This window comes from Protomyctophum parallelum, assembly GCF_964188405.1.
Source record: "Protomyctophum parallelum genome assembly, chromosome: 19".
NCBI classification, from domain to species: domain Eukaryota; kingdom Metazoa; phylum Chordata; class Actinopteri; order Myctophiformes; family Myctophidae; genus Protomyctophum; species Protomyctophum parallelum.
In genome coordinates, this window is record NC_139717.1 from 1,821,447 (window position 1) to 1,837,914 (window position 16,468).

General features: G+C 41.4%; 1 protein-coding gene across 1 annotated transcript in view; it reads left to right on the forward strand.

The window, feature by feature from the left end:
* The first annotated feature begins 6 nt into the window (after positions 1-6).
* Positions 7-16,468, forward strand: part of vegfab (vascular endothelial growth factor Ab) — a 42,523-nt gene continuing 26,061 nt past the window's right edge. The window contains exons 1-3 of the mRNA XM_083789666.1: positions 7-74; positions 2,034-2,110; positions 5,306-5,338. Coding sequence (XP_083645792.1) covers positions 30-74; positions 2,034-2,110; positions 5,306-5,338 — 155 coding nt within the window. The 5' untranslated portion in view covers positions 7-29. The remainder of the gene's footprint in view (positions 75-2,033; positions 2,111-5,305; positions 5,339-16,468) is intronic.

The following is a 16,468-nucleotide window of genomic DNA, read 5'->3' on the forward strand; positions in this document are numbered from 1 at the left end:
CGCGCTGCGCGGGATGCTGCAACGACGAGATGCTGCAGTGCACCCCCACCGCCGGGTACAACGTCACCATGGAGGTACCCCTAACCCCTAACCCCTAACCCCTAATCCCTAACCCCTAACCCCTTAAACACTACCCCCTATCCCTAACCCTATAGCCCACCGCCGGGTACAACGTCACCATGGAGGTACCCCCTACCCCTAACCCACTACCCCTAACCCCTAACCCCTTAAACACTACCCCCTACCCCTAACCCACTACCCCTAACCCCTAACCCTATAGCCCACCACCGGGTACAACGTCACCATGGAGGTACCCCTAACCCCTAACCCCTAACCCCTAATCCCTAACCCCTAACCCCTTAAACACTACCCCCTATCCCTAACCCTATAGCCCACCGCCGGGTACAACGTCACCATGGAGGTACCCCCTACCCCTAACCCCTAACCCCTTAAACACTACCCCCTACCCCTAACCCACTACCCCTAACCCCTAACCCCTAACCCACTACCCCCTATCCCTAACCCCTTAAACACTACCCCCTACCCCTAACCCACTACCCCTAACCCCTAACCCTATAGCCCACCGCCGGGTACAACGTCACCATGGAGGTACCCCTTACCCCTAACCCCTTAAACACTACCCCCTATCCCTAACCCCTTAAACACTACCCCTAACCCTATAGCCCACCGCCGGGTACAACGTCACCATGGAGGTACCCTAAACCCCCTACCCCCTTAAACACTACCCCTAACCCCTAACCCACTACCCCTAACCCCTAACCCCTTAAACACTACCCCTAACCCCTAACCCCTAACCCTAAAGCCCACCGCCGGGTACAACGTCACCATGGAGGTACCCTAAACCCCCTACCCCCTTAAACACTACCCCTAACCCCTAACCCACTACCCCTAACCCCTAACCCACTACCCCTATAGCCCACCGCAGGGTACAACGTCACCATGGAGGTACCCCTAACCCCTAACCCCTTAAACACTACCCCTAACCCCTAACCCACTACCCCTAACCCCTAACCCTATAGCCCACGCAGGGTACAACGTCACCATGGAGGTACCCCTAACCCCTAACCCCTTAAACACTACCCCTAACCCCTTAAACACTACCCCTAACCCCTAACCCCTAACCCCTAACCCTATAGCCCACCGCAGGGTACAACGTCACTATGGAGGTACCCTAAACCCCTAACCCCTTACCCCCTACCCCTAACCCTAACCCCTTAACCAATTCTGACCGGGGCACCCATTTTGGTGTTTGCTATTGAAAAATAGCAGATCTACAAGCTCTTAGCGCGCCACCGAGTGGCGCGCTAAGAGCTTGTAGGTCTGCTATTTTTGAAAAATCAAAGAACGACTGACGTAGAAACATGGCTTTTTCAGAAAACTGTCATTTTCAAACATACATTTTTAGAATCTGATCTCAGGTCAGAATGGGTTAAACACTAACCCACTACCCCCTACCCCTAACCCCTTACCCACTAACCCCCTACCCTAACCCTATAGCCCACCGCAGGGTACAACATCACTATGGAGGTAGTCTAACCCCTAACCCCTAACCCACTACCCACTAACCCTAACCCTTTACCCACTATCCCTAACCCCTAACCCACTACCCCTAACCCCTTACCCACTACCCCCTACCCCCTAACCCTACCCCTAACCCTATAGCCCACCGCCAGCCACAACGTCACTATGGAGGTACCCTAACCCCTACCCCTTACCCACTAACCCCTACCCCTTACCCACTAACCCCTACCCCTTACCCCTAACCCTATAGACCTCCATGGACCTCTAGTGATCGCCTTTAGTTTGGTGTTACCTAACGAGGCTCGTTAATAAGTCCCTAATTAGGTCTTCTAATCTGGAATTAGTGTTTGTATAGTCAGGGTTTCCATGCTGCTCATGAAATGACATATTTGCATTTACATAAACATTACATAGGCCTATTTGCAACGTGGTGAATTTTACTGAATCATTGATGTCCTTTCTTTTGTCCTTTCTTTCTTTTTCTTTTACAGATTAAAAGAATAAAACCTCAGAGGCAACAAAATGATATTTTCATGAGCTTCTCAGAGCACAGCGCATGTGAGTGCAGGTAAGAAGCTATGAGCAGCGCGCACGTACATATGCACACGCACAAACATGCACGCATGCATGCATGCACGCACGCACGCACGCACGCCTATGAGCAACACGCATACACATACATGCAGCATGATGTGAGATGGAGGACGGACAGTTTAAGCCTTTATAATCAACAGGGTGTAAAGTTAAACATGACAACGTTTGGTATCGCTCAGATCTTCTACGTTGGGTTGAAACACTATATTTAGGACCTACGTTGGGTTGAAACACTATATTTAGGACCTACGTTGGGTTGAAACACTATATTTAGGACCTACGTTTGGGTTGAAACACTATATTTAGGACCTACGTTGGGTTGAAACACTATATTTAGGACCTACGTTTGGGTTGAAACACTACATTTAGGACCTACGTTTGGGTTGAAACACTATATTTAGGACTTACGTTGGGTTGAAACACTATATTTAGGACCTACGTTGGGTTGAAACACTATATTTAGGACCTACGTTTGGGTTGAAACACTATATTTAGGACCTACGTTGGGTTGAAACACTATATTTAGGACCTACGTTGGGTTGAAACACTATATTTAGGACCTACGTTGGGTTGAAACACTATATTTAGGACCTACGTTTGGGTTGAAACACTATATTTAGGACCTACGTTGGGTTGAAACACTATATTTAGGACCTACGTTGGGTTAAAACACTATATTTAGGACCTACGTTGGGTTGAAACACTATATTTAGGACCTACGTTGGGTTGAAACACTATATTTAGGACCTACGTTGGGTTGAAACACTATATTTAGGACCTACGTTGGGTTGAAACACTATATTTAGGACCTACGTTTGGGTTGAAACACTATATTTAGGACCTACGTTGGGTTGAAACACTATATTTAGGACCTACGTTGGGTTGAAACACTATATTTAGGACCTACGTTGGGTTGAAACACTATATTTAGGACCTACGTTGGGTTGAAACACTATATTTAGGACCTACGTTGGGTTGAAACACTATATTTAGGACCTACGTTTGGGTTAAAACACTATATTTAGGACCTACGTTGGGTTGAAACACTATATTTAGGACCTACGTTGGGTTGAAACACTATATTTAGGACCTACGTTTGGGTTGAAACACTATATTTAGGACCTACGTTTGGGTTGAAACACTATATTTAGGACCTACGTTGGGTTGAAACACTATATTTAGGACCTACGTTGGGTTAAAACACTATATTTAGGACCTATGTTGGGTTGAAACACTATATTTAGGACCTACGTTTGGGTTGAAACACTATATTTAGGACCTACGTTTGGGTTGAAACACTATATTTAGGACCTACGTTGGGTTGAAACACTATATTTAGGACCTACGTTGGGTTGAAACACTATATTTAGGACCTGCGTTTGGGTTGAAACACTATATTTAGGACCTACGTTGGGTTGAAACACTATATTTAGGACCTACGTTTGGGTTGAAACACTATATTTAGGACCTACGTTGGGTTGAAACACTATATTTAGGACCTACGTTGGGTTGAAACACTATATTTAGGACCTACGTTTGGGTTGAAACACTATATTTAGGACCTACGTTGGGTTGAAACACTATATTTAGGACCTACGTTGGGTTGAAACACTATATTTAGGACCTACGTTTGGGTTGAAACACTATATTTAGGACCTACGTTTGGGTTGAAACACTATATTTAGGACCTACGTTGAGTTGAAACACTATATTTAGGACCTACGTTGGGTTGAAACACTATATTTAGGACCTACGTTTGGGTTGAAACACTATATTTAGGACCTACGTTGGGTTTGAAACACTATATTTAGGACCTACGTTGGGTTTGAAACACTATATTTAGGACCTACGTTTGGGTTGAAACACTATATTTAGGACCTACGTTGGGTTTGAAACACTATATTTAGGACCTACGTTGGGTTTGAAACACTATATTTAGGACCTACGTTTGGGTTGAAACACTATATTTAGGACCTACGTTGGGTTTGAAACACTATATTTAGGACCTACGTTTGGGTTGAAACACTATATTTCAGCGCTGTGCAAACGATGACTCAACACTTTAAGCCCCTTTAAACCCCTGTTGGTGTTACTATGTTAGACGTTAGCTATTGAAAAATAGCAGATCTACAAGCTCATATAGCGCGCCACCGAGTGGCGCGCTATATGAGCTTGTAGATCTGCTATTCATGAAAAATCGTGAAAATGTGGCACAAATCCTTGAATATATATATTCTTTCAGAGCGAACGTTTTTAACTTAAATCTTTGCTTCTGGGGGGGGGGGGGGGGGGGTCCCTGGAACAACATATTTTCAGATGGGGGGGGGGGGGGGGTCGGCGGCCAATTACATATTATTTTTGGGGTCCTTGACATGAAAATGTTTCAGAACGACTGACATTAGAAACATAAGGTTTCTTTCTCCAGAAAACGGTCAGGATTTAGAAGGCATTTGTAGAATGGTCCTCAGGTCTTCATGGGTTAATCAGACCAGTGTGTGTCCTGTGGAAACCTCGTATGAATCTGATCTCAGGTCAGAATGGGTTAACCAGACCAGTGTGTGTCCCAGTGGAAACCTCGTATGAATCTGATCTCAGGTCAGAATGGGTTAAGAGCGTGACGGTGCATCTGGGCTGGGGAGCGGAGCTGGAGATATAGAGTAACAGTTCCACTGCTTACTGTATATTTACTGTTTAATGATTATCATTGTGGAATGCATTCATTCACAATGCCCCCACACACATTCATTCATCTCCTATAACTTCCTGTCAGAGTTCTCTGTTTGCTTGTGTGTGTGTGTGTGTGTGTGTGTGTGTGTGTGTGTGTGTGTGTGTGTGTGTGTGTGTGTGTGTGTGTGTGTGTGTGTGTGTGTCATGTGTGACTGCATGTGTGACTGCGTGCGTGCGTGCGTGTGTGCGTGTGTGCGTGCCGGCGTGCATGACTTTGCCGTTCCCAAAATAAATCAGGTTTCAGCTGGTCCTTCCAGGCAGCGCTGCTACCGAGTGAAGGGAGATGAGACGTGATGATTCACTGTGTCTGCCTCTTACTGTACTCTATACTGTACAGATCAATTAAGATGCTCCGATCCACTTCTCCAGGAATGCAACGGCGTCATTCTGTGTGTCGTAACGCTGTGCTGTTTTTGTTCTTTTGTGTTCTTGTCTTTTTCAGGCCAAAGAAAGAAGCGAAAGAACAGACAGAGAAGTGAGTATAGCAGAGATCTATCTTATGGGGTCTGGAGGAGAAGAACAACAACAGGGGATAGAGATCTCAGATGTTCTTTGGGTTCTGCCCGACCCAACTAGCCCTCCCTGCCTTCCCTCCCTTCCATCCTTCTATCAGTCGTTCCATCTGCCTTTGGCCTTTGTCTCTCCTTATCTGTCCCTCTCAGTCTCTGCCTTTGTCTGTACACAATGTACGCACTGTACAGTCATAAGTGACCAGATTTGACTGAGAGACTGCCATCGCGCACATTCCAGCTTTTCACCAGAGGAGAAAACCTTTTTTTTTGTTTGTTTTTTCAAAATAAGTTAATAGCACAGGCAGACTCTTCACATACTAGAGCATGTCTGAAATAAGTGTCAAAGCTGAAATTGACTTGTAAATATGAAAAAAAAAGCTTAAACATGTAGCTATTGTAATGTTAGAGACCACAGAAGTGAACCTTTCAAGCCTGTTTTCTCAACTCGCTGTTTTCTGCAAGACATCACTCTATAAGCCATATCTCCAAAACTGGTGGGTCAAACTGGACAACCAATATGTCAATGTGAAGCTATGATTCCCTGCTTTGATATGAAATGAAAAAAAAAAATCAAAAAAATCCAATGGCAGTCTCCCAGTCAAATTTGGTCACAAATGATTCCTCCTACACTAGTGTTGTACAGTCGGGTCCACCTAACCCACGGCACTTGAGGAAGATGAAGTCGTTAGAGGTTCTACTTTGTGGTCTGGTTATCGTCTCTGTCGGGTGGAAAACTCATATCTCCGAAACGGTTTCCGTTTTTCAGGATAAAAATAAAAATCACACACGTGTGAACTGAGTGGTGCAATTCCCCCCCCCCCCCCCCCCCCTCTCTCTCTCTCTCTCTCTCTCTCTCTCTCTCACTCTCTCTCATTAGAGACACTACCCCTCTCACTGTTTCTGGCGCCCCCTACTGCTATTATTAAGTCACATACTCGTGCTCTCACAGACAGACACACACACACACACACACACACACACACACACACACACAAACAGGTACGAGAACATTGCAAGCTGGTTGTAGGAGTGGTTGCACCACTCAAAAATAAATAGCTGCAGTAAAACGCAGATGAACTCAAAACGTGGCGCTCGTCGTCGATCGCCTCGGGAGTGTTTTGGCTACATCTAGCTACTTCAGCCACATCCGGGATAGCGGCTGGTGCGTCGCTAAATGTGCTCCCCTGGTGCGTCGCTAAATGTGCTCCCCTGCTATTAATCGCTGGGCGCTCTGATTTAATGGATTTAATAACCCCGGGCGTTTTAACGTTGTTTAAGTCAATCAGATAGGACTATTCTGTGTGGATGTATGGGGCTGTCAATCAGATAGGACTTTACTGTGTGGATGTATGGGGCTGTCAATCAGATAGGACTTTACTGTGTGGATGTATGGGGCTGTCAATCAGAGAGGACTTTACTGTGTGGATGTATGGGGCTGTCAATCAGAGAGGACTTTTCTGTGTGGATGTATGGGGCTGTCAATCAGATAGGACTTTACTGTGTGGATGTATGGGGCTGTCAATCAGATAGGACTTTTCTGTGTGGATGTATGGGGCTGTCAATCAGATAGGACTATTCTGTGTGGATGTATGGGGCTGTCAATCAGATAGGACTTTACTGTGTGGATGTATGGGGCTGTCAATCAGATAGGACTTTCCTGTGTGGATGTATGGGGCTGTCAATCAGATAGGACTTTACTGTGTGGATGTATGGGGCAGTCCATCAAATATGACTTTACTGTGTGGATGTATGGGGCTGTCAATCAGATAGGACTTTTCTGTGTGGATGTATGGGGCTGTCAATCAGATAGGACTTTACTGTGTGGATGTATGGGGCTGTCAATCAGATAGGACTTTACTGTGTGGATGTATGGGGCTGTCAATCAGATAGGACTTTTCTGTGTGGATGTATGGGGCTGTCAATCAGATAGGACCTTTCTGTGTGGATGTATGGGGCTGTCAATCAGATAGGACCTTTCTGTGTGGATGTATGGGGCTGTCAATCAGATAGGACTTTTCTGTGTGGATGTATGGGGCTGTCAATCAGATAGGACTTTACTGTGTGGATGTATGGGGCTGTCAATCAGACAGGACTTTACTGTGTGGATGTATGGGGCTGTCAATCAGATAGGACTTTACTGTGTGGATGTATGGGGCTGTCAATCAGATAGGACTTCTCTGTGTGGATGTATGGGGCTGTCAATCAGATAGGACTTTACTGTGTGGATGTATGGGGCTGTCAATCAGATAGGACTATTCTGTGTGGATGTATGGGGCTGTCAATCAGATAGGACTTTACTGTGTGGATGTATGGGGCTGTCAATCAGATAGGACTTTACTGTGTGGATGTATGGGGCTGTCAATCAGATAGGACTTTACTGTGTGGATGTATGGGGCTGTCAATCAGATAGGACTTTAATGTGTGGATGTATGGGGCTGTCAATCAGATAGGACTTTACTGTGTGGATGTATGGGGCTGTCAATCAGATAGGACTTTAATGTGTGGATGTATGGGGGCTGTCAATCAGATAGGACTTTACTGTGTGGATGTATGGGGCTGTCAATCAGATAGGACTTTTCTGTGTGGATGTATGGGGCTGTCAATCAGATAGGACTTTTCTGTGTGGATGTATGGGGCTGTCAATCAGATAGGACTTTACTGTGTGGATGTATGGGGCTGTCAATCAGATAGGACTTTACTGGGTGGATGTATGGGGCTGTCAATCAGATAGGACTTTACTGTGTGGATGTATGGGGCTGTCAATCAGATAGGACTTTACTGGGTGGATGTATGGGGCTGTCAATCAGATAGGACTTTACTGTGTGGATGTATGGGGCTGTCAATCAGATAGGACTTTACTGGGTGGATGTATGGGGCTGTCAATCAGATAGGACTTTACTGTGTGGATGTATGGGGCTGTCAATCAGATAGGACTTTACTGTGTGGATGTATGGGGCTGTCAATCAGATAGGACTTTACTGTGTGGATGTATGGGGCTGTCAATCAGATAGGACTTTACTGTGTGGATGTATGGGGCTGTCAATCAGATAGGACTTTACTGTGTGGATGTATGGGGCTGTCAATCAGATAGGACTTTACTGTGTGGATGTATGGGGCTGTCAATCAGATAGGACTTTACTGTGTGGATGTATGGGGCTGTCAATCAGATAGGACTTTTCTGTGTGGATGTATGGGGGCTGTCAATCAGATAGGACTTTACTGTGTGGATGTATGGGGCTGTCAATCAGATAGGACCTTTCTGTGTGGATGTATGGGGCTGTCAATCAAGGCCAGAAAGTAGTTTTTTGCCACTCAGTAGGCGTTCCCGATGAAGTCATGCGCATACCCTCTATAAGTCCTTCACAGTCTTCTTGTTTTTCCTCCCACACTATACACATCATTATCAGTTCAATGACTTACTGTATGTAGTATTATTTTAGTATGGAAGTCGTTAGCCACACAGCTGGTCAATCAGTGACAGCCATGAGGTGATCACAGTCACTCCACCCATCCTTTAACCCGTTCTGACCTGAGATCAGATTAAAAAAAATGTCTGTTTGAAAATGACAGTTTTCTGAAAAAGCTATGTTTCTATGTCAGTCGTTCTTTGATTTTAAAGAAAATAGCAGATCTACAAGCTCCACCGAGTGGTGCGCTAAGAGCTTGTAGATCTGCTATTTTTAAATAGCTAAAGCATGACATGATGCTAACACCAAAAGGGGTTCCCGCCTAATATGGGTTAAACCTTTCCCCTCTCCCTCCTCTCTCTCTCTCTCTCTCTCTCTCTCTCTCTCTCTCTCTCTCTCTCTCTCTCTCTCTCTCTCTCTCTCTCTCTCTCTCTCTCTCTCTCTCTCTCTCTCTCTCCGTTTCTACACACCTCTTTTACATTCTTCTGTTACGAGGCCTTTAATTGTTACAGTTTTCCTGGTCTGGTTTTTACTGGCCCTGATCCTGATCCGCGCCACAGAGATAACCACCGCTGAGCGTGCCTTTTTGAAGAAGCTATATAATTATACTCCATTGGCATTTTTTATTTTTGCGACCGCGTTTTTATTGTCCTTTTGCTTAATAAAAAAGGGTTGCTCATCTTCGACGTCACGGAACGAACGAACGGAGGCAGGGAGGCGATGTGCCCGGGGTCATTCACCCGCTTTACGGGGAACTCCTGTCAACAGAAACGTGATCCTTTAACTCCTGTAAACAGAAACGTGATCCTATAACTCCTGTAAATAGAAACGTGATCCTATAACTCCTGTAAACAGAAACGTGATCCTATAACTCCTGTAAATAGAAACGTGATCCTATAACTCCTGTAAACAGAAACGTGATCCTATAACTCCTGTAAATAGAAACGTGATCCTATAACTCCTGTAAATAGAAACGTGATCCTATAACTCCTGTAAATAGAAACGTGATCCTATAACTCCTGTAAATAGAAACGTGATCCTATAACTCCTGTAAATAGAAACGTGATCCTATAACTCCTGTAAACAGAAACGTGATCCTATAACTCCTGTAAATAGAAGCGTGATCCTATAACTCCTGTAAATAGAAACGTGATCCTATAACTCCTGTAAATAGAAACGTGATCCTATAACTCCTGTAAATAGAAACGTGATCCTATAACTCCTGTAAATAGAAACATGATCCTATAACTCCTGTAAACAGAAACGTGATCCTATAACTCCTGTCAATAGAAACATGATCCTATAACTCCTGTAAATAGAAACGTGATCCTATAACTCCTGTAAATAGAAACGTGATCCTATAACTCCTGTAAATAGAAACGTGATCCTATAACTCCTGTAAATAGAAACATGATCCTTTAACTCCTGTAAATAGAAACGTGATCCTATAACTCCTGTAAATAGAAACGTGATCCTATAACTCCTGTAAATAGAAACATGATCCTTTAACTCCTGTAAATAGAAACGTGATCCTATAACTCCTGTAAATAGAAACGTGATCCTATAACTCCTGTAAATAGAAACGTGATCCTATAACTCCTGTCAATAGAAACGTGATCCTATAACTCCTGTAAATAGAAACGTGATCCTATAACTCCTGTAAATAGAAACATGATCCTTTAACTCCTGTAAATAGAAACGTGATCATATAACTCCTGTAAATAGAAACGTGATCCTATAACTCCTGTCAATAGAAACGTGATCCTATAACTCCTGTAAACAGAAACGTGATCCTATAACTCCTGTAAATAGAAACGTGATCCTTTAACTCATGTAAATAGAAACGTGATCCTATAACTCCTGTAAATAGAAACGTTATCCTTTAACTCCTGTAAATAGAAACGTGATCCTTTAACTCCTGTAAATAGAAACGTGATCCTATAACTCCTGTAAACAGAAACGTGATCCTATAACTCCTGTAAACAGAAACGTTATCCTATAACTCCTGTAAATAGAAACGTGATCCTATAACTCCTGTAAATAGAAACGTGATCCTATAACTCCTGTAAATAGAAACGTGATCCTATAACTCCTGTAAATAGAAACGTGATCCTATAACTCCTGTAAACAGAAACGTGATCCTATAACTCCTGTAAATAGAAACGTGATCCTATAACTCCTGTAAATAGAAACATGATCCTTTAACTCCTGTAAATAGAAACGTGATCATATAACTCCTGTAAATAGAAACGTGATCCTATAACTCCTGTAAATAGAAACGTGATCCTATAACTCCTGTAAACAGAAACGTGATCCTATAACTCCTGTAAATAGAAACGTGATCCTTTAACTCATGTAAATAGAAACGTGATCCTATAACTCCTGTAAATAGAAACGTTATCCTTTAACTCCTGTAAATAGAAACGTGATCCTTTAACTCCTGTAAATAGAAACGTGATCCTATAACTCCTGTAAATAGAAACGTTATCCTTTAACTCCTGTAAATAGAAACGTGATCCTTTAACTCCTGTAAATAGAAACGTGATCCTATAACTCCTGTAAACAGAAACGTGATCCTATAACTCCTGTAAACAGAAACGTTATCCTATAACTCCTGTAAATAGAAACGTGATCCTATAACTCCTGTAAATAGAAACGTGATCCTATAACTCCTGTAAATAGAAACGTGATCCTATAACTCCTGTAAATAGAAACGTGATCCTATAACTCCTGTAAACAGAAACGTGATCCTATAACTCCTGTAAATAGAAACGTGATCCTATAACTCCTGTAAATAGAAACGTGATCCTTTAACTCCTGTAAACAGAAACGTGATCCTATAACTCCTGTCAATAGAAACGTGATCCTATAACTCCTGTAAATAGAAACGTGATCCTATAACTCCTGTAAATAGAAACGTGATCCTATAACTCCTGTAAATAGAAACGTGATCCTATAACTCCTGTAAATAGAAACGTGATCCTTTAACTCCTGTAAATAGAAACGTGATCCTTTAACTCCTGTGAATAGAAACGTGATCCTATAACTCCTGTAAACAGAAACGTGATCCTATAACTCCTGTCAATAGAAACGTGATCCTTTAACTCCTGTGAATAGAAACGTGATCCTATAACTCCTGTAAACAGAAACGTGATCCTATAACTCCTGTCAATAGAAACGTGATCCTTTAACTCCTGTAAATAGAAACGTGATCCTATAACTCCTGTAAACAGAAACGTGATCCTATAACTCCTGTAAACAGAAACGTGATCCTATAACTCCTGTCAATAGAAACGTGATCCTATAACTCCTGTAAACAGAAACGTGATCCTATAACTCCTGTAAACAGAAACGTGATCCTATAACTCCTGTCAATAGAAACGTGATCCTTTAACTCCTGTCAATAGAAACGTGATCCTATAACTCCTGTCAATAGAAACGTGATCCTTTAACTCCTGTCAATAGAAACGTGATCCTTTAACTCCTGTCAATAGAAACGTGATCCTATAACTCCTGTCAATAGAAACGTGATCCTTTAACTCCTGTCAATAGAAACGTGATCCTTTAACTCCTGTCAATAGAAACGTGATCCTATAACTCCTGTCAATAGAAACGTGATCCTATAACTCCTGTAAATAGAAACGTGATCCTATAACTCCTGTAAATAGAAACGTGATCCTATAACTCCTGTAAACAGAAACGTGATCCTATAACTCCTGTAAATAGAAACGTGATCCTATAACTCCTGTAAATAGAAACATGATCCTTTAACTCCTGTAAATAGAAACGTGATCATATAACTCCTGTAAATAGAAACGTGATCCTATAACTCCTGTAAATAGAAACGTGATCCTATAACTCCTGTAAACAGAAACGTGATCCTATAACTCCTGTAAATAGAAACGTGATCCTTTAACTCATGTAAATAGAAACGTGATCCTATAACTCCTGTAAATAGAAACGTTATCCTTTAACTCCTGTAAATAGAAACGTGATCCTTTAACTCCTGTAAATAGAAACGTGATCCTATAACTCCTGTAAATAGAAACGTTATCCTTTAACTCCTGTAAATAGAAACGTGATCCTTTAACTCCTGTAAATAGAAACGTGATCCTATAACTCCTGTAAACAGAAACGTGATCCTATAACTCCTGTAAACAGAAACGTTATCCTATAACTCCTGTAAATAGAAACGTGATCCTATAACTCCTGTAAATAGAAACGTGATCCTATAACTCCTGTAAATAGAAACGTGATCCTATAACTCCTGTAAATAGAAACGTGATCCTATAACTCCTGTAAACAGAAACGTGATCCTATAACTCCTGTAAATAGAAACGTGATCCTATAACTCCTGTAAATAGAAACGTGATCCTTTAACTCCTGTAAACAGAAACGTGATCCTATAACTCCTGTCAATAGAAACGTGATCCTATAACTCCTGTAAATAGAAACGTGATCCTATAACTCCTGTAAATAGAAACGTGATCCTATAACTCCTGTAAATAGAAACGTGATCCTATAACTCCTGTAAATAGAAACGTGATCCTTTAACTCCTGTAAATAGAAACGTGATCCTTTAACTCCTGTGAATAGAAACGTGATCCTATAACTCCTGTAAACAGAAACGTGATCCTATAACTCCTGTCAATAGAAACGTGATCCTTTAACTCCTGTGAATAGAAACGTGATCCTATAACTCCTGTAAACAGAAACGTGATCCTATAACTCCTGTCAATAGAAACGTGATCCTTTAACTCCTGTAAATAGAAACGTGATCCTATAACTCCTGTAAACAGAAACGTGATCCTATAACTCCTGTAAACAGAAACGTGATCCTATAACTCCTGTCAATAGAAACGTGATCCTATAACTCCTGTAAACAGAAACGTGATCCTATAACTCCTGTAAACAGAAACGTGATCCTATAACTCCTGTCAATAGAAACGTGATCCTTTAACTCCTGTCAATAGAAACGTGATCCTATAACTCCTGTCAATAGAAACGTGATCCTTTAACTCCTGTCAATAGAAACGTGATCCTTTAACTCCTGTCAATAGAAACGTGATCCTATAACTCCTGTCAATAGAAACGTGATCCTTTAACTCCTGTCAATAGAAACGTGATCCTTTAACTCCTGTCAATAGAAACGTGATCCTATAACTCCTGTCAATAGAAACGTGATCCTATAACTCCTGTCAATAGAAACGTGATCCTATAACTCCTGTAAACAGAAACGTGATCCTATAACTCCTGTCAATAGAAACGTGATCCTATAACTCCTGTAAACAGAAACGTGATCCTATAACTCCTGTCAATAGAAACGTGATCCTATAACTCCTGTCAATAGAAACGTGATCCTATAACTCCTGTAAACAGAAACGTGATCCTATAACTCCTGTAAATAGAAACGTGATCCTATAACTCCTGTAAATAGAAACGTGATCCTTTAACTCCTGTAAACAGAAACGTGATCCTATAACTCCTGTGAACAGAAACGTGATCCTTTAACTCCTGTAAATAGAAACATGATCCTATAACTCCTGTAAACAGAAACGTGATCCTATAACTCCTGTAAATAGAAACGTGATCCTTTAACTCCTGTAAACAGAAACGTGATCCTATAACTCCTGTGAACAGAAACGTGATCCTTTAACTCCTGTAAATAGAAACATGATCCTATAACTCCTGTAAATAGAAACGTGATCCTATAACTCCTGTAAACAGAAACGTGATCCTATAACTCCTGTAAACAGAAACGTGATCCTTTAACTCCTGTCAATAGAAACGTGATCCTATAACTCCTGTAAACAGAAACGTGATCCTATAACTCCTGTCAATAGAAACGTGATCCTTTAACTCCTGTAAACAGAAACGTGATCCTATAACTCCTGTAAATAGAAACATGATCCTATAACTCCTGTAAACAGAAACGTGATCCTATAACTCCTGTAAATAGAAACGTGATCCTTTAACTCCTGTAAATAGAAACGTGATCCTATAACTCCTGTAAACAGAAACGTGATCCTATAACTCCTGTAAACAGAAACATGATCCTATAACTCCTGTAAATAGAAACGTGATCCTATAACTCCTGTCAATAGAAACGTGATCCTATAACTCCTGTCAATAGAAACGTGATCCTTTAACTCCTGTAAATAGAAACATGATCCTATAACTCCTGTAAACAGAAACATGATCCTATAACTCCTGTCAATAGAAACGTGATCCTATAACTCCTGTAAATAGAAACGTGATCCTATAACTCCTGTAAATAGAAACGTGATCCTATAACTCCTGTAAACAGAAACGTGATCCTATAACTCCTGTAAATAGAAACGTGATCCTATAACTCCTGTAAATAGAAACGTGATCCTTTAACTCCTGTAAACAGAAACGTGATCCTATAACTCCTGTGAACAGAAACGTGATCCTTTAACTCCTGTAAATAGAAACATGATCCTATAACTCCTGTAAACAGAAACGTGATCCTATAACTCCTGTAAATAGAAACGTGATCCTTTAACTCCTGTAAATAGAAACGTGATCCTATAACTCCTGTAAATAGAAACGTGATCCTATAACTCCTGTCAATAGAAACGTGATCCTATAACTCCTGTAAATAGAAATGTGATCCTTTAACTCCTGTAAATAGAAACATGATCCTATAACTCCTGTAAATAGAAACGTGATCCTATAACTCCTGTAAACAGAAACGTGAGCCTATAACTCCTGTAAATAGAAACGTGATCCTTTAACTCCTGTAAACAGAAACGTGATCCTATAACTCCTGTAAACAGAAACGTGATCCTATAACTCCTGTAAACAGAAACGTGATCCTATAACTCCTGTAAACAGAAACGTGAGCCTATAACTCCTGTAAATAGAAACGTGATCCTTTAACTCCTGTAAACAGAAACGTGATCCTATAACTCCTGTAAATAGAAACGTGATCCTATAACTCCTGTAAACAGAAACGTGATCCTTTAACTCCTGTAAACAGAAACGTGATCCTATAACTCCTGTAAACAGAAACGTGATCCTATAACTCCTGTAAACAGAAACGTGATCCTTTAACTCCTGTAAATAGAAACGTGATCCTATAACTCCTGTAAATAGAAACGTGATCCTATAACTCCTGTAAACAGAAACGTGATCCTATAACTCCTGTAAACAGAAACGTGATCCTATAACTCCTGTAAATAGAAACGTGATCCTATAACTCCTGTAAACAGAAACGTGATCCTATAACTCCTGTAAACAGAAACGTGATCCTATAACTCCTGTAAATAGAAACGTGAACATATAACTCCTGTAAATAGAAACGTGATCCTTTAACTCCTGTAAATAGAAACGTGATCCTATAACTCCTGTAAACAGAAACGTGATCCTATAACTCCTGTAAACAGAAACGTGATCCTATAACTCCTGTAAATAGAAACATGATCCTTTAACTCCTGTAAATAGAAACGTGATCCTTTAACTCCTGTAAACAGAAACGTGATCCTATAACTCCTGTCAATAGAAACATGATCCTTTAACTCCTGTAAACAGAAACGTGATCCTTTAACTCCTGTAAACAGAAACATGATCCTATAACTCCTGTCAACAGAAACGTGATCCTTTAACTCCTGTAAATAGAAACGTGATCCTATAACTCCTGTCAACAGAAACGTGATCCTATAA